Here is an 18,533-nt window from a genome sequence, read left to right as displayed (position 1 = left end):
TTTTCTTTATTAAATGCTCCTTGTGTTGTTTCAAACCTTTGGCTAACTTCTAGTTTTGAAGAAGTTGATTTTGACAATTTTTGCTGGTGTTCTCGTTGCTTTTCATCCTGCAAGTGCTTGTCCTTTTTGCCTTTGTTTTTGTTGTTGTTGTTATTGTTGTTTTAAGATTTATTTATTTTAGAGAGAGGGAGGAGTAGAAGGAGGAGAGAGAGAACCCCCAAGCAGATTCCTTGCTGAGCATGGAACCTAACTTGAGGCTCAATCCTGGGACACTAAGATCATGACCTGAGCTGAAATCAAGAGTCCACCACTTAAATGACTGAGCCAACCAGGTGCCCTATTGTCTTTGTTTTTAATATGATTTATTTAATTGTAAGAATACATAATTTAGGGGCACACGGGTGGCTCAGTGGGTTAAAGCCTCTGCCTTCGGCTCAGGTCATAATCCCAGGGTCCTGGGATCAAGCCCCGCCGCATGGTGTTCTCTGCTCAGCAGGGAGCCTGCTTCCCCCTCTCTCTCTGCCTGCCTCTCCTGCCTACTTGTGATCTCTGTCAAATAAATTTAAAAAATACATAATTTAACTTATAATAATGACTGTGTCTAACAACTAGCATGCAAAATTACCAGAGATTTAACAATTGGCTCTCATAAACTGATACCAGCTGGTTTCTGTATACCACCGACAGAACTCTCATGCATGCACCCGGCTCAGCCCTGCATTTACGGTATCTGCTGGACACCAGACTCCCAGAGATGCCCGCTCACCCAGTACTAAACTGACTCCATATCCCTCAGCATCCAGCCCTCAGTACGAGCTTGCTGGCAGGACAAGAATGCCAGGAGGGTTGCCCAAGTGATGGCTTGGCAAATTGGAAAAGGCTGAACACAGGTAAGAACAGCTATAGGAACACATAGCAAGGTACTGTTTCTCAGTCTAGGGATCTAATCCCAAATTGTGCCGAAGGCTGTTTTCTGATTCCTAGGTGAAACTGAACAAAGCAAACAAGTTTTCAATTGTTTTATACGTTCTTTAACTGGAAATCTTTGAGAGAAGCACTGGCAAATGTTGCCAGGGTGAGGTGGATGATAAGATAAATGTTTCCATTAGACGCCCTCTGAGGAATGTGTACCTTAACTCCTGCTCTGTGAAGTGTAAAAAAAAAGTCTGTTTGTTTGTTTTTTTAAACTTTAGGTTTTGCTCAAATAATAATGAAACCCGCTTTGGGATTGTGTTCTAACATGGTGCTATTGGGGTGCACTTTAATTATGATTACTAACCACAAGCTTTATGAGGCAGGGCCTTGCTTGGGCCAACATGGCTGCCAACAAGTCCAGCTGTGACTCCTCCCAACACCCAGCATGAGCATTACCTGGCTTCCTCAAACTCAAAATCTAGAGCTTCCTCATAGAAGTAGAAGCACAACAGAGTGATTACATCTCTTTTCTAGACCTTTGCCTACCTCCCCTACCCCAAACAGAGGTCAACAGGCAAGGATGCTTTAAAACAGTACTTCTTCACATTCCAACTATTTGTGTATTTAGGTGTTTATTGGCTTGCCTTAATCATTCAACAAATATTCCCTGGGGCATGGTCTGCGTGTCCAGTGCTGGCTTAGCACTGCCAAGAGCTGACATTTAGGATGGACATTTGAGGAGTTCCAAGAACTGGGCTCCCCTTTTGGCAGTTTATAGAGCTCCATCTGATAAGATCCAAATCAGTTCCTCTCATGCACAAACTGGTACAAGTACATTCTTCAGAAAAGCCCAGCATTTTCCCAACCTCTAGGCTTCTAAGTATTTTGTTACTTCTGCCTGGAAGTTTCTGTACGTTTTCAGCAGGACTATGGTCTCTCCTCACCTGTTGGCTGGACCTTGTCTCTTGGCAGGGAAAAGTTGGCAGCTGGGAGTGCCCAGCACCAGGATAGGGCACTATTCCTTTAGAAAACAACTACCGGAGTCAGGCCCTGTGCCAGGCCCTGGGGGACTCCCACTGACGTGGGCACAGTGCCTGTCCTCAGGGAGCTTACAGTCACAGGAACGATGAAATATGACGGCTGAGATAGCAGTCTGTCTAGGGACAGGGCGGGGCACTAGGAGATGCCAGTCATTTCTCCGGGAGCTGGGCGGGGCCTTTTTAGGTGACGTCAGCTTTTAGGTGACTCTTGACAGTGGAAAGAGCGTGCCAGGTGGCCAAGAGAGGACAGGAAGGGCACTCTTGGCAAAGGGAACATCTTAAGCTCAGGAGCTGAGTCAGTGGGTGTGAGGAGAGAGCCATTATATTCTTGTTGAACTGAAATGAAAGCCCGGGTGTCTTTGATGGCACATAGGATGTATAGGTCAACCTAAGAATGGCCTAAAACGGCTATGACAAAAAAGGCAGAAGACAAAAAACAGGCCTATTTTTGCTCATTTTAAAATACTGAAAAAATTCAGATGGGTTCTGATGCTTTTTATTGTCTCCTTTATACTTCCCTGTATTTAAAAAATTTAAAATAATTGTCGGCATTACCTGCTGCCCACGCACTCCTCCGTCTGCAGGGGGCGCACCGGCGGCCACCCTTCCTTTTTCAGGCTGATGGGCGGGGCCTCTCGGGCCGGTGTGGTACTGACCATTGGCTGGATGGGCCGTTCGTCACGGCGTCCCGCCCCCGCCCTACGTCACATGACGCAGCCCATCATGGCGGCGGGAGCGCGGCTACCTTGGCCCGCGGCTCCGCAGGGCTGCTGCCGTTGCTGCTTTTGAGAGGTGGCGGCGGCGGCGGCACAGGCGGGCGGGCGGGAAGGATGGTGTTTCTGTGGCCCGGGCGGCGGGTGCGGACCAGGAGTCAGGTTGAGGTTTGGCCGAAGCGACGTGCGCTCAGGGGCAGCCGGCGCGGGTGCCGCTGAGGCAGGCAGGACCGACTGACGGAGAGACCGACGGAAGGCGACCCGAGAGCCGGCCCCGGGGCCGCGCCGTGGGCGAGATGCCGGGGCCGCCGGCGTTGCTGCCGCTGCTCTTGCTCCTGGCCGCCGGCAGTGCCGGAGCCGCGCCACTTCCGCAAACAGGTGCAGGTGAGCGGGCCAGCTGCGGGGACGGGGCTGCGGGAACCCAGGCTGCGGGGCCACTGCGACGGGGGTGGCCGTGGAGGAGGCTGCGGGCCCGGTCCGGCGTCGGCGCCGAGGTATCGGAGAGACTGCCGGGGCGGGAGGCCCGGGGAAGCGCGCGATTAGGGAGGTTTCTGCCGCAGGGGCGTGGGGTGGGGGAGCGGGCAGCCTCTCCAGGGCCGAAGCGGGGGCGAGGAGATGCGGTTGGGGCTGGGGAGGGCGGCGAGCGGGCTGCCAATCGACCCCTCCCGGGGTAGGCTGCGGTACCAGCTCTGAACCTGTTGCCCGAAGGTCCTCAGCCTACATCCCTTTCTGGCAGTTCTGCTTCCCTTTCAGATGTCACCTGCCTCCTGTGCGTTTCTCACATCTTATAATAAGAACCGTTTCTTAGCCCTAATCCTACTTAAATGCAAATGACTTGGTGAGATGTGCGGAGTTTCCTTCGCTCCCTGCAACTTGTTCTGAAGTTGTAAATTGATTTTAGACGCTGTGCTTTTTATTCGGATTGAATTTCTGGGGATGAGAAGGAAACAACTCTGTAAATATTTCTATTTTAGGAAGCCAGTGATTAGAGTAGCAGCCTTTGAATAACTATTGACAGAATGACCCAAGGGTGATTGAAGTTTCTATTTTAGCTACGTCAGGGTGTGATTTTCTTTCTTTCTCCCCATTTTCTCAACATCGTTTTCAGTTGTGGTTTATTCTCCCAGATAAAACTTTACCCCAGGAAAGCGTCCCAAGTTGGTTTTGTTTTTTTTTTAAAGGAAAAAAAAATATGGGGTAAGATCTAGTGTTTAATCTTTAAGAAGAGACTGAAACTTCGTAGATTCATGAAATTTTAGTATCGGAAGAGACCTTAAAGAAAATTGAGTTGGATATCTTTGTTTTGCAGTTGCAGATCCTGAGGCCCTGGGGGTCAAATGACCTAGCCAAGGTGACACAGCTAAATTGTCGGCCGATCCACAGCTAATACCCAGGTCTTGAATTCCCCTAGTTGGGTGATATTTCCACTTTCCCACTTCAAGCCTTGTAAATGTTTAGGCATACTCCTGAGGTTGAGTTATTTTTAAATGATGTTCACTGGGTACACAATGTGGAAGTTACCTTCCCAAATAAAGACAAACATATCTACGATGAAAGTTATGTATAATTGTTTCCAGAGCTACACCCGGTTATGTCATTGAGTGTCCTTTAGTTGAATATTAACTGTTATCCTTATACCATGTAACGTATCGCTAAATTTTTGCCACTGCCTTAGATCGGGTATTTGTTAGGTGAATTCTGTTTTCTGATCTGATAGAAAAGAAAAATAAATCTTATTCGAAGTGCATGTTGTTCAGGTAAGAGTCACAGAAAATCCCTGGGAAGTTATAAAATGCCAAATAGAAAGATGTTGATATTGATATTGAAAGAAACCGATGGTGAAATTGAAAATTAGCACTAGAGTAGGATAGTGGACAGAGAGGATTTTGTGAGAGGGATTCAAGAAATTTCCAGATGACTTGGCACTTAAATTTTTATATTTTTTGAAAGACAGGTTCTATGTGAGTGTCTGCCTATATCCCTCTTTACATGATTTTTATTCCATTCTTCCATTCTTCTGTGGAGGTGTGAATCATAAAATCTGAGGTTTTGGGGAGCGTTGTAAAACAAAACAATCCGGAAAATTAATCCATAAGTAGAAATACCAGATTTTGACATAAACAAAGCATAAATATTTGCTGACTTGTAGCAGCTTTTGCAGATTTTCCCTTTATATTCTGTTGATCAGAAGGTGTATGATTAGGGGGTATAGCTCAGGGGTAGAGCATTTGACTGCAGAAGGTGTATGATTAGACATATGGCATATGAATTACAGTTTCCTAAGGTTAAATTCTGTGGAAAAGATGCATAATCATACATAGATTTGGGGGTTTGTATTTCTATCCAAAAGAGATTATTAATCCTGGTAACAGAGATGGATTCTTGATGAAGATGTATTAGGCCAAGAAGAATAAAGAAATCTTTGAGCTAATCCTGGGAAGTGATCTCACTGGTTAAGAAAGACGAACCCCTCTTGAACATATATGCTAGATAAAAGAGCAGTTAACTGTTAAAAACATAGTAACTCTCAAGCCTTTGATTATCTGGGGGGACTGGCCATTTTCATATTAAGGATAGAGCCATTGCATAGTGTCTTTTGTCTCCTTGGCATTATTCTTTCTCCTTAAATTTCAAACTGGTTAATAATGCCTTGAAGGAAGCATGGCTTATCAAAAATGGGTTGGGAAAAATGCTTGAATTTAACCTTTGCATGCAGAAAGAAATGAGTCAGTTAACTAAAATTAAGCCAAATTCATTTCTAGGTTTGGAAGTTGAAAAGGGTACTTACCCATTCAGTCATAATTAAGCTTTGTAAGTTATGTGGATTGCCTTTGCCCATCAGGCAAAAAGGCAGTTCATTTGCTTGTTTTTAAGTTTTTATTTTAATTCCATTTAGGTAACATATAGTGTTATATTAGTTTTAGGTGTACAAGGAACACATTTCTTGCTTGAACTTTATTTTGGGCCTCTCTTTCTTTCTGGGAGTTGCTTACGCCCTCTTTGGGGGCCTCTTCCTGAGAATGTCGATTTCTGCAAGGACCCTTGTTAAGCAGATGGAGATCCCCTTGTCCTCACTAGGAAGCTTCCATAAAGGGAGAGAGTCTCCTGTTTTCACACATAGTGAAATTACCGAACTAAGGTTAAAGTTGAGAAATTCTTTTCTTCTGGTCATAGTTATCAGATCATTCTTCTAGGAAATATTTATATACCTTTTGTAAGATTCTCGGGATTCACATCGTAAAGATCTGTTTGTATTTGTGAAGGCATTCCTCTAAGTCCACAGTTTGTTATTAATATTAGGATAGTGGTTAGACAAGGAAACCCACTTCTATTGTTCTGTGGCATATTAGGTCACCGAGTACAGAGGAAGCTTTTAGCAGTTCCAGATAAAGGAGCTCACGGAAGTGTGTGAAGCCGGTGGGACTCGGCTACTTATTAAACAGCGGCTTGTGAAACCGGGGCTCTCATTTTAGATTAAACAAACAGACTTGGATCTTGAAAAAGATTCTGCAGTAAAGGAAGTACTTTCTAAAAGTGTGAATTTTTGTGTTTATTTCAATAGCTTCTGAGAAATAAAAATGATTTTCAACAGGCTTTCAATGCAGATATTTTCAGGATTTATGGCTGTAGGTCTTGAGATTTGATTTCGGTTGGGAGTGTTGTAGTTGCTCTCTGTTCGTGGTATTTTGGGGTTAACTAAATATGCTCATTTGCACAGTAGTTAGGAAGTCTGTACAACAGTTTTGTAGCTGATCAGCATTGAAGTTATCAAATCCCTACAGTTTTGCTGATATCAACGTGTTGACTGTTCCTGCAATTCTTTTGAAATTTAGGGAGTCCTCAGGCCTGCTATGTCACTTAGACAGCAGCTGTAACACTTAACAAAAAAGACTTTGTAATGCAAATGAAATGTACCTAAGGGGTTCTGCAACAAATGAGTCTTCAAAAGAGTCCTTGTAGGTGGACATATTAAGCCAACCTTTGAGTCCTGTTAAGAGTGAAAGTCATGAACCAAGCACAGGAAGAGCGGATGTTGTGGAAGGACAGAGCTTGGACTTTGGAGTTGATCTGGATGGGAGGCCTTCCCTTGCCACTAAAATAGTGTTGAGACCTTGGGCCAGTTCCTTGACCTTCCAAGCTTTTCAGAACTCAACTCAGAAAACGGATAATGATATTTACCCTAAGAGTTGTGGGAGGTCACGTCATGGTGGTGTGCCTGCTACATTAGGCTTCTTCATTGCTTCAGATTTCCTTGTAAAATTGAGGGGTTACCGTGGAATTGACCAATGGTGAGTGGTATTATGGTTCAGAGAATGACCTCAAAGTGATAGCTGCTTATCATGGCATGCCTTGAGTTTACTGGATTTAAAAACCTTTGTTACTTAAAATAACTTATATGATGGGTAAAGAAGCGTTCTTTCACAGAGAAATCTGGCTTATTTAAGGATAATACATAGGCTGATATTGTTATTTCTTGAAACTCATAATGTTGGGGAATTGTGCTAGAAATTTTTAGGATCTGGATTAGTCTACTTTTATGTAATAAACCTGTTTTCAAATGTCAAGATTATTAAAGCTCTTGCATGTGAACAGTTTCTGGTTTTAATGTACCTAAAAGAACCATGAGCAATGCAGATCTAGCTGATCCCAAACAAAATGTATATTTGAATGAATCCCTGAAAACAGCTTGCTAAGCTGGGCCCTTAGAAGGTGTCATTTGGAGAGATGACTGTGACTGAGTTTCTTCCTCCCTCTCTTTTAAAAAGTCATGTATTTTTGTAGTCTTCCGTGTCTTACTTTTCTTAAAAGGTCTATTTATCTTATTTTAGTATCTTTTTAAAGCTTATTTAAGTAATCACCACACTCAGCATGAGTTGATACTGTGTTGAGTTGATGAGTTGAGTTGATACCAACATGAGTTGATTCCAATATCAGGAGCCACAATGCTCCCCCGTCTAATCCAGCCAGGCTTTCTTTAAGAGGTTTATTTATTACTCAGGCACGCGGAAAGGAATATTAGAAAGAGGAGAAGTTGTACAAATGATCCTGGTCTAAAACACTCCTATCTAGGGTTGTTTTTAGTTTCTGTTCTCAACTTTTCTGTAAATCATCAGGTGAAGACCGCGTAAGAGAAAATGGAGGAAATACGGTAAAATCGGTGTGTCAGAGCAAAATATTGGAGTGAAGTATTTTTAAATTGTTAGCAAGTGACTAATTTGGAACCATGCCTTGGCATTACAGTTATTTGCCACAAAGAACAGGCATATCAGAAAAATAACCTCAGTGTTTAAAAAAGGGTATTTTTCTCCCCTCAAAGGTTAGCACAATGCAGAGATTCCAAATTTCATTTAACTTGATTGTGAGTTAAATGGGAAAAATAAGGATTGTTGACACCAGATGCCTCAGGTGCCCCAAACCACAGCATGGGGAGTACCTCTCATTCTCTGTGGCCCATGTTGGTCTAAGCCAGTGCTCAGCCCCTGTACTGTTCTGCCCTCCTGGGGCTTCTTGCAGAGATAGTGGTGGCACAGCTTTTATTTTGAACGGTTTGGCAGATGTTGCATTTTACTGTATAACATGTGTCTTTTTAAAAGGCCTAAACTGCCATCGAGTCAGATAGGTGCACCAAGAACCATGTGCCGTGGCTAGGGTAGCCCCTGGCCTCTGGCATCGGACCCCAGTTTGGGAAGCCTTGGTCAGGAAAAATCAATGCAACCAGATTTCCGCCATAGGGCATCTGTGGTCCCTGCTTCCACTGTCCACCTTCCGTGGCACTTCAAGAGCAAAGTTAAGTTAATCTGCTTTTCATTCGTAAATTATTCCCAGCTCTTCTTACATTCTCTCTGTTGTTTGGCTCTTCCAGCACCTCTCTGCTGTTGTCTTTTTCTTTCTGGTCTTGTCTTTTCAGCCCTTTGCTGCCCCAGTCTCCCTACCAAGACCTTTCTTCTTGCCCAGATCCTAGAGATTGCCTCCCGCAATGAACTCCTACCAGAGTGTTCACTGGTGGAACGAGATGTTCTGTTGGGTGCGGGATGAAAACATTGGAGCTTCCGTTTTTATTTACTTTCATTTCATTCTTTAAAAATTTTGACTTATGTGACTTCTTAAGGTACAGAATATATTGGTACACTAACATATTTTTAATGCTCTGTAAATCAGTATGCGTGAAATGAAAGGAATGTGAAGAAAATTTACTGATGGGCTTTGATCAAAAAAAAGTTTGGATCGGCTCTACCAGTCTACCATTGCATTTAGCAAATGCCACTCATTTCTTTAAGCCTTGTCTCTTGACCCGGACTGCAGGGACTGTGTCCTGTCTCCTCAGTGTTTCTGGTGTTTGCATGGTATCTCACGGGGTGTGGATGCTCAGCAGTTTGTGGGTGAGGATGGGGCCGGAGACCGAAGCTCACAGACCAGTCCTCTGGAGAGTGAGTGGGCCAAAAGGAGAGGATGTGCACTTCCAGCCTCTCATTCTCCTGCAGACTGCTTTTCATCCGTCCACAGCCCACTGCCTGGAATGAGGCCATTTATAGTTGTCTTATTTTTAAATAATAAACCTCTTTCAGAACAATTTTAGATTTAGAGAAAAGTTGCAAAGACAGTACAAAGAGTTCCTGCAGATCCTTTGCCTAGTTTTCCCTCTTAACGTCTTACATTTGTATGATAAGGAGCCAATACGAATATGTGATTTTTTAAAAAAAAAAAGATTTTATTTATTGATTTATTTGACAGAGAGAGAGAGAGAGAGAGATCACAAGTAGGCAGGGGGGAAAGCAGGATCACTGCTAAGCAGAGAGCCTGATGCGGGGCTCGATCCCAGGACCCTGAGATCATGACCTTACTCGAAGGCATAGGCTTAACCCCCTGAGCCACCCAGGCGCCCCCAAATATGTGCTTATAACTGAAGTCCATACTTCGTATTTCTTCAGTGTTTCCCTAGTGTCCTTTTTCTGTCCCAGGATACCACATTACATCTAGGTGTCAACGTCTCCTTCGGCTCCTTTGCCGTGTTCCTTTTTTTTTTATGATCTTGACTGTTCTTGAGGAGTTTGATGTTTTTCTCATTATTAGGCTGGGGTCATATGTTTTTGGGAGGAAGACCACAGAGATAAAGTGCCATTCTAATCACATCGTGTCAAGAGTACATGCTTTCAACAGACTGGTCATGTGATCCCCTGACTGTGATCACCCATTTGTCTGCTTTCTCCGTGGCGAAGTTTCTTTTCCTTCCCTTCTCCATGGTGCATACATGTACAGCCCACATTTGAGGAGCGGCGAGTTAGGCTCCACCTCCTGGACAAGTACCTACACACATGATTTGGAATTCTCCAGTATGGGAGATTCAACTTTCTTCCCTATTAATTTTCTTACTCAATTATTTATATCAGAGTTGATATCGATTTTACATTTGGGGTTATAATCCAATACCAGGATATTTATTTTGCTGCTTCAATTGTGCCAGCTCTGGCCATTGGGAGCTCCTTCAGTTGGCTCTGGTATCACCACCTCCACTTTTTTTAAAATTTTTTAAAGCAGTTTCTTTCTGGCACTGAAGAAGCTGTAGGCTCATCTTACATATCTCCCTGCCCAGCCCTAGCATTAGCCATATCTTCAGGCTGGTATCTTTTTTTGGAGAATGATATTAGAAACAAGATCTGGGTCCTGGATTTGCTCGTTGCTGCTGGGGCATGTGTAATGGGGTTTTGATCCTCTCCTTCCTATAGCTAATCCTACGTGTTGGGAAGAAGAGAGAAAGAGAATTTGGAAGGACGAAGGACCTCTTAGGAACAAATGACTCGGAAGGGCCCTGCCCATGGGTTCTTCCTGTCCCTTGACCACCGATTAACCCACTGTCAGCATTACCTTGAGCGCTCTACATCCCATGTTTGTGATACGATGATATTGGCAGGATGTTATTTTTATTTTCAGAGCAATAGATATTTGAAAGATAGATGTGATTTACTGTCTCAAAAAGCAGCCTAATCTCTTAAGAATTTAATTGGAGCCAATTATTTTAGCACGGGTCTGTCAGCTTTGGCAATTGTTGGAAAGGATTGTAAGTAACTCCTTTAATTGGTAACTTTTTAGTTGGTAAAAGTTTACAAGGAGCTGCAGACTTGTTTTGATCTGTTTGCAGAGTTTTTCATTTCTTTTCACTTTTTGTTCTGGATAATTTCAAACATACTCAAAAGTAGAGTAAATAGGGGCGCCTGGGTGGCTCGGTGGGTTAAAGCCTCTGCCTTCGGCTCAGGTCATGATCCCGGGGTCCTGGGATCAAGCCCCACGTCTGGCTCTCTGCTCCTCGGAGAGCCTGCTTCCTCCTCTCTCTCTCTGCCTCCCTGCCTACCTATGATCTCTCTCTCTGTCAAATAAATAAATAAAATCTTTAAAAAAAAAAGTAGATAAATAATATAGTGGATCTTCAGGTACCTATAACCCAGCATCAACAGTTTTTATTTGTGGTGAATCTTGTTCACCTGTATGCTTCCTACTAGCTCGGCCTCCCCCTTGCTTTGATGTAAATGCCATGATACCGATGAGCTGCAAGTGTTTCAGGAAAAAGTGAAGATATTTTTTATAAAACGGGACTTGCATGAGAATCACCAAGGCATTTGTAGAAATGCAGATTTTTGAACGGCAAACAAATCAACGGTATCGGAATTCTGGAGGTTGGCCTGGAAATCTGCATTTGTAGTACTTTTTGTGGTGATTTCTCTGCCCTCACAACATAAATATTTCATCTTGTACTAGAGATAAGATAAAATCAGTTATTTGATGGAAATCCATTGGCTTGGGTAACTAGTGAGACTCAAAGGAGGAAGAACAATTTAGATTTTAAAAATTAATGTCAACATCTAAGTTCTGGAGAGACTCTGCTCCTGACCATGGTATGTGAATATCATTCTGAGGAATCTTCCTGTGAAAAGTAGGTATGCGATAACTGCAAAGGAATTTAAACACTGCAGGGCAGAACAGTTACAGCTCTAAATGCCCCCCCCCCTTTTTTAAAAATTTCATCCCCTTCTCTGGAAGTCAGTATGAATAATGACCTCTTTATGTCTTATAAATATCCTGTATAAATAATCGGTAGAAACTGCGAGCTGGTAGCCTGACGGTCAAATGCCAGAGCTGTGAGCTGAGAGCCTTGTGGTCTCAGCCCTGGACTGACCAGGGTTTTGCCTGCTGGAGCTCAGCTCAGCAGGGAAATTAAGCTAGAGCAGGCGTAACTCAGGGACATTCCTGATTCCCCAGGTGAGATGTGTGCATAAGAGTGTGAGAGCCCTGGATTTGTGACCTGTTCAGTAACTTTCAGGGTTGTTTCTTTCTGGGATAATATTGTGTCATTAACGTCTTGCTTTCAAAAAGTTTATTTTTCTAAGCTAGTTTATTTTAGACTAGCCTGGGATTTGTAACTCATTTCATATCTTTCTTTTCTTTTTCTTAGAGATTTTATTTACTTTTTTGAAAGAGAGAGAGCAGAGGGAGAGGAAGAAGCAGGCTCCCCACTGAGTAGGGAGCCAAGGATGAGGGACCTAATCCCAGTACCTGGGACCATGACCTGAGCTGAAGGCAGGTGTTTAACCGACTGAGCCACCCAGATGCCCCTATTTCTTATTTTCAACAAGCTCCTTTTTTTTTTTTAGCCAGCTGATACAGTTTTGTGTATTTGCTGTGGATGTATTGGTATGTACAAAATAGCCTTATGATGAGCTAAAGAAAGTACCCAATTTAATCTCTGAAACTGCTACATTGTAATGATTGTATAATCAGTCCAGTTTGATTAAGAACACATCCTGGGCTCACATACTAGTACAGATATTTCAGGACTGTTGTTTTTGGCAACATCTGTATGCCTTGAGTGGAAGAAAAAAACTGAGTTACAACCATCTATGATAGTGATTTTTGAGAGGGAAGTTGCTTTTATCCAAAGTGAAAACACTATTATTTAATATTTTAAAAGCTTATTTTTTTTTCTTCCTCCTTGAGGCCCATGTTCAAAGTCCGTCCCAAGAATGTCTTTTTGCCTTGTTTGTTCTACTGCCCAGGAGACTCTAGTTTGACATGATGACATCACAACCTTTAATTATAGGAAGTAAATCTCTAAGGCGTCTTAGATTTAGAAGGTCGAGGAGGATGAGTGTGCAATCATTTTGCACATTTGTAGTAGCTCCTTTAACCAGATAGTAATTATGAAATTGTGTAGTTTCAGCTTTTTTTAAATTGTGAAACCAGCCCCATGTGGTCTATTGGTGGCCTCTCAGATGAGCTGCTGAATTTTCAGTCGAAAAGTATTTTTCACAGTATTTTTCACAAACCCCCGATAAATTCAGCCTGTGCTCCTTCCACAAGGGGAAAAAAAAAAAAATCCTCTTCCTGGTTCCACCTGGCAGTGTGCCTGTGTAGGATGGTTCTCTGTGTCAGCAGCAATGGTTACTTTCCAAGGATCCGGCCTGCCAGTCACAGCACAGAGCCCCACTTGACTCTGACTTCAGACTGTTATTAAAAGGCAACACTAGGACACTGATTGCTAGTGAGGCACAGAAAAATAACAAACTTACCAAAATAGTCCCCTGGGAGTGCTCTACCCGAGGCCTGGGGCCCGGGTGCACTCCAGAAATCTGTTGTTTATCTTCGTTTTTTATTTAAGAAAAAGAAAATTAACTTTACTAAAAGACCTAATTACTGGTATTAACCATACAGGAACTTGGTAGACTCATAAAATTTTGGAATTATGAATCCTTGTATAGAGAATTTTAAAGCTAACAGGTGAAGGCCCTGAGGCCCAGAGAAGTTCAGTAATGAGTCTGAGTCCATTCTGCTAGTCAGTGGCAGACAGAATCCAGAAGGAGGGCCCTTAACAGCCAGACACCGCCCCCCCTCCGCCCCCCCTTCACCAAGTGCACTGCTTAGTACTTTCAGAATGCTTTCATTTTTATGATGCACACAGACTAATTGCAATCACTTCTCCTCTGGATATTTATTTCTTTTCCCTCCCTTCCTTTCTTAATTTATTTGAGAGAGAGAGCATAGGCCGGAAGAGCAGAGGGAGAAGGAGAGAAAATGTCAAGCAGACTCCACACTGAGTGCAGAGCGCGACTTAGGGCTGGATCCCACCACCCTGAGATCATGACCTATGCGGAAATCAGGAGTCAGTTGCTCAACCGACTGGGCCACTCCGGTGTCCCTGTTTATTTCTATTCACTATCTGAAAGTACAGAGATGATTTTTTTTTTTAAATTTCATTTATTTATTTGACAGACAGATCACAAGCAGGCAGAGAGGCAGAGAGAGAGAGGAAGGGAAGCAGGCTCCCTGCTGAGCAGAGAGCCCGATGTGGGGCTCGATCCCCGGACCCTGGGATCATGACCTGAGGTGAAGGCAGAGGCTTTAACCCACTGAGCTACCCAGGCACCCCCAGAGATGAATTTTTTTAAAGATTTTATTTATCTATTTGAGAGCACTTCCGAGCCAGAGTCTGGGGGCAGATTTAGAGGGATAGAGATTTCCAAGCAGACTCTATACTGAGCATGAGCCTGACCCACGCTCGATCCCATGACCCTGAGATCATGACCTCAGCCAGAATCAGGAGTTGAGAAATCAAGAGTTGGTCACTCAGGTGGCTGAGCCACCCAGGCACCCCCAGAGATGAAATTTAATGACAGTTGTCGTATAATTGATTCTTGAACTACTAAAGATAATTGTTTATTGAAAATTAGGAAGCTGAAGTGCAGACTTCTATAAAGAGGCCCAAACCCCACTTTCATGTTTAACTTTTTTTAAAAAATTATAAGAATAACAGTTTAGGGGCACCTGGGTGGCTCAGTGGGGTAAGCATCTGCCTTCAGCCCAGGCCATGATCCTGGGGTCCTGGGATTGAGCCCCACATTGGGCTCAGCTCTCAGCGGGGACTCTGCGTCTCCCTTTGCCCCTCCCTTGCTTGTGCTCGCTCACGCTTGCTCTCTCTCTCTCAAATAAAATCTTTGAAAAAATTAGTTTTAGTTTCCGCCTGTGAAATGAAGTTGCATTTAATTGTTTAATTAAAAGTGATAAAAATACTTCTTTTAGAAAATGTAATCATAAACTTGTAAACATGAGAAATACCATCAATTTATATGCTTTTGTGGAGGAATGGACCCTTTTTAGAATCTGCTGAGTGCTGCAGATCCCAAGAATAATGCTCATTGAACAAATATGTTGTGTATGCTTTTAAGATTCACAGATAGGTATTGAGAAATACAGATCCTAGACGAATGTCACTTTTCTTTTTCTCAGCTCTTTAAGACTACCTTCTTGATTTATGCCCTAAACCCCATCCTTTTCCAGCCCTGGCTTCCTTCCAGGGCTTAGTCATCAGGGACATCCTTCTTTGTCATCCGTGTTTTCTCCTGGGCCCCTTCTCTCAGTTAACACATAATACATACGAGGACAACTCAGCATACGTGATTTTCTGCAGAGCTTTAGTTTTGGATAGCTTTATTGGTGTAACAATGTCACATAGGTGCTGTGACCTTGGAGAAGCACCTTCACCTCTGCGTCACTCAGTTTCTCCATTTTAAAATGAGGCAAATAGTAGTACCTACCTCAAAGGCTTGTTGTGGGATTGGGTGAGTTTGGAATGGTGCCTGGCATGTAGTAAGCACCATTTAAGTATCAGCATGAATTATATAACCACTTAGGGTCAAACTGCTGTCATTTCTTGGGTTAATTGTAATATCAGAAATGTGTTCCCTAGTTATTTTATGTAAAAAAAAAAAAGAATCTCCCCAGTCTGCTGCTTAATTTTTCCATATTGCTCATCACCGTCAACAGTGTCATCATTTACCTGCTATATGTTTAGTCTGTCTCCCTGCACAATAATGTAAACTGTGAGTCTTCTAGATTCCCAGAACCTATAGTAATGCCTGTTCTGTAGAAGATGCTTAGTAAACATTTGTTGAATGAAGGATGTGTTGGGCAGGACTTGCTGACCCGTGGACTTCATAGTAGGGTGATGGGGCAGGTGTGTGGATAGGAGACACCCAACCCCCTTGGCTCTTTTAATTATCTATAGATCTTGGGCTGGACACTTGAGTGTCTGGAGGCACCTGGTTATATTGGGTTAAATATTGGGTTAAATTGTCATTGGGTCTATTTTTTAAAGATAAAGACATATCAGTGAAGCATTATCAGATAGGAAACCCTAGGTAATCTTGCCTGCATGTACTGTAGAATCTTGTCAAGGTCAGTGTCACAAGCAGTTTCTGGCTTCGTTCCAAAGATAGTACTTAAAAATAAAACTTCATTGTGGGGAATTTTGAACATACACAGAAGAGTATAATGAATTTTCTGTACCCATCCTTAAGTCCCAGCCATCCCTATGGCTACTTGGGCTGCATCCATCACAATCTGCTTCCTCTCTGAAGAGAGAACTTTCAAAGACATACAGCTTAAGAATACATTACGATTGTATTAGCAGGAGTTTAAATGAGATCTTAGGAAGCTAGAAAGTTTCTGAGACCATAGACTCTATATCACAGTCTTATAGGAAAATTTAAGGAAAAGCTAGACATGTTTTTCTAGGGTATTTAAGGTAGTTAAGGGCTGCCCTACCTGGGAGGTAAGGAGCACACATTTAGGTCATTTCTCCCATCCTTTGGGTCCTATTGTGCAGAATTGTGTTGGCTAAGTGTTGTGACTCCTATACTACCTGTACATTTCTCCAGATTTCAACAGGAAGTCATATGGAAAGACAGAATGTCCTTTCCCTTAGATATTAGCCAGGCACTGAAGTGACCAGTTAGCGGGGAAGAACCCCTGGGAAACTAGCCATGAGTTTCTACTTCCGGGACCAGATGCTGCCTGTTCCTGAGCTGGCTTCCTGGACTGCAGGAAGACCCTGATTCAGAGCCGTGGCAGACATCTGAGCACTGTCGATGACTCCACGGCCTAACTTGCCATCAACTTCATCAAGATCCTGGTTCATAAAATATCATCCCTGCCATGGTTTTCCCTGGGGTCGGGGCGGAGTCATCTCACAGGAATCCTGTGAGCCTGACATTCCTTTGTGGTAGTCTTCATCCTGTCGGTGTTTTTTAAATTGGAATGAAATGAAACTTTAATAACAGTTCGGTGGAATAGGCTGAGAGAAACAGCAGCAACTTCATACAGAATGATCTCATTCACAGGTATTCAGTCAGCGCTCAAATTATATAACCTTTCTGCAAGTATGAGAGAACAGTTTGGCTGACCTTGAAAGTCATTTTTGAACAAAACGAACACTTCACTGTGATTAGCACACAGTGCGGTTTGTTTTTCTAGGCTGTTGATATTCTGGCTTAGGGGTCTTTGTGGAATCTCTGATTCATCGGCTAGATCATCAATCCGCTGCTTATGGTCTGTGTCCTTGGACATATTTAGTGTTAAGCTTCATTTTCTCTCTCTAATATTAGAATATATTAGGAGTGTTCTAGATTATTTAATGTTATTATAAATATGTTACACTAAGAGGCAAGGAAAACATTTAGTGACTTAAGATTCTGTGCACGAGAAAGCTTTATGATAGATGGGTGTGTCATTTCGAGGTTTTAAGTCGTAATGTGTGATCTGCAATGATTGTCTAAATTTTTTCCCCCAAATAGCATGCTGATGATTCACTTCACTTGGCGGTCTCCAGGATGTGAAGCTACTTGTCAGGATATTGGAAAGGATCCAATTATTAGTCCTAACTTTACAGAAAAAAAGAAAAAGAAAAAGCCAAAACTTTGTATTTAGAAGTGAACTTTATGTCAGGACCAGTTTGGAAGATCTCTGGTCCCCAACTTCCCTGAGTTGTACTGAGTTCCCTTTGTCTAGTCAGCCCAGTGGCCACCGGTTTTAACTGTTAAGTAGACACATAAATCTCTCGTGAATTTCCGGAGGCCAGAGGGCAGAGAAGAGAGCACGGGAGGGCGGTATCTGCCTCTGACACTTGTCTCACTGATCCTTTCCATTCCCGGCCTCCTGCTTCCTGGGAAGCCGAAGAGGAAGGCAGCATATACTTGTCCTGGGTGCTGCCCAAGATGAACCTCCTGCCGGGGTCGGGGGGTGTCCCTGAACTATTGGATGTACGGTGTTATGGACCTGAGTCTCTGACCATACCCACCCCCCAGCCCCCCAGAAGGTGACAGTTTTTGGAGATGAGGTCTTTAAAAAAGTGAATATGTTAATATAAGGCCATTAACTCCTTAGTTGCTAATCTAACATGCAACATACAAAGACATATCATGGATGTGCAGAAAGACCATGTGAAGACATAGTGTGAACACAGCTGTCCTCTGCAAGCCAAGGAGAAAGGCCTCAAAAGGGACCAACCCTGCCACACCTTGATGTTGGATGTCCAGCCTCCGGAACTGTGAGACATTGGATTTCTGTTGTTCGAGTCACTGGTGTGTGCGGAACCGTTAGGGCAGCCTGAGCAGATGAGTACACGCGTTCAGACTAAAGCACATTCAGAGTCACATCTTAGAAGGCATCTGTTAAGATTCCTTTTTTCTTCCGCCTCTTATCAGTGTCCCAGTGGAGCCCCCCTTGTGCTCTGGGCTTTCCCCTCAGCCCAGCATGTCCCTGGGGCTCCTGCAGGGGAGAGGGCCCCTTTGCATTCCTCCCTTGTGGGCAGAGCGAACCTGCTCTGACAGCTTCCAGTGAAATGCAGCTGTGTGGAGAACACAGGTGTGAATAAATACTCATTATCACAGGAGACCTTAAGTTGGGGGAAGTCTGCTTTTGGAAAAAACTCATTTTTTAAAGAAAATAATGAAATAGTTACATTACTAAACATGAATTGCAAAATGGGTAAACAAAGAATGTGGAAGTTGTCTGTGACCTAGGGAATAAATGGTAAACTGTT

The 18,533-nt window shown here is 43.2% G+C and overlaps 1 protein-coding gene across 3 annotated transcripts in view; it reads left to right on the top strand.

The window, feature by feature from the left end:
• Nucleotides 1–2,688: 2,688 nt before the first annotated feature.
• The window catches only part of LMTK2 (lemur tyrosine kinase 2), an 86,399-nt gene continuing 70,554 nt past the window's right edge, over nt 2,689–18,533 (top strand). For 2 of the 3 annotated variants that reach the window (XR_006816603.1, XM_045992607.1), the window contains exon 1: nt 2,689–3,052. Coding sequence is in view for 2 of the 3 variants with exons in the window: in XM_045992607.1 (XP_045848563.1) it covers nt 2,965–3,052 (88 nt within the window). In the remaining variant the exon portion in view is untranslated. The remainder of the gene's footprint in view (nt 3,053–18,533) is intronic. The other variant, XM_045992608.1, reaches the window with a different exon arrangement.

This window comes from Meles meles, chromosome 21 (genome assembly GCF_922984935.1).
Source record: "Meles meles chromosome 21, mMelMel3.1 paternal haplotype, whole genome shotgun sequence".
Taxonomy (NCBI): domain Eukaryota; kingdom Metazoa; phylum Chordata; class Mammalia; order Carnivora; family Mustelidae; genus Meles; species Meles meles.
This window is presented reverse-complemented; position numbering and strand designations above follow the sequence as displayed.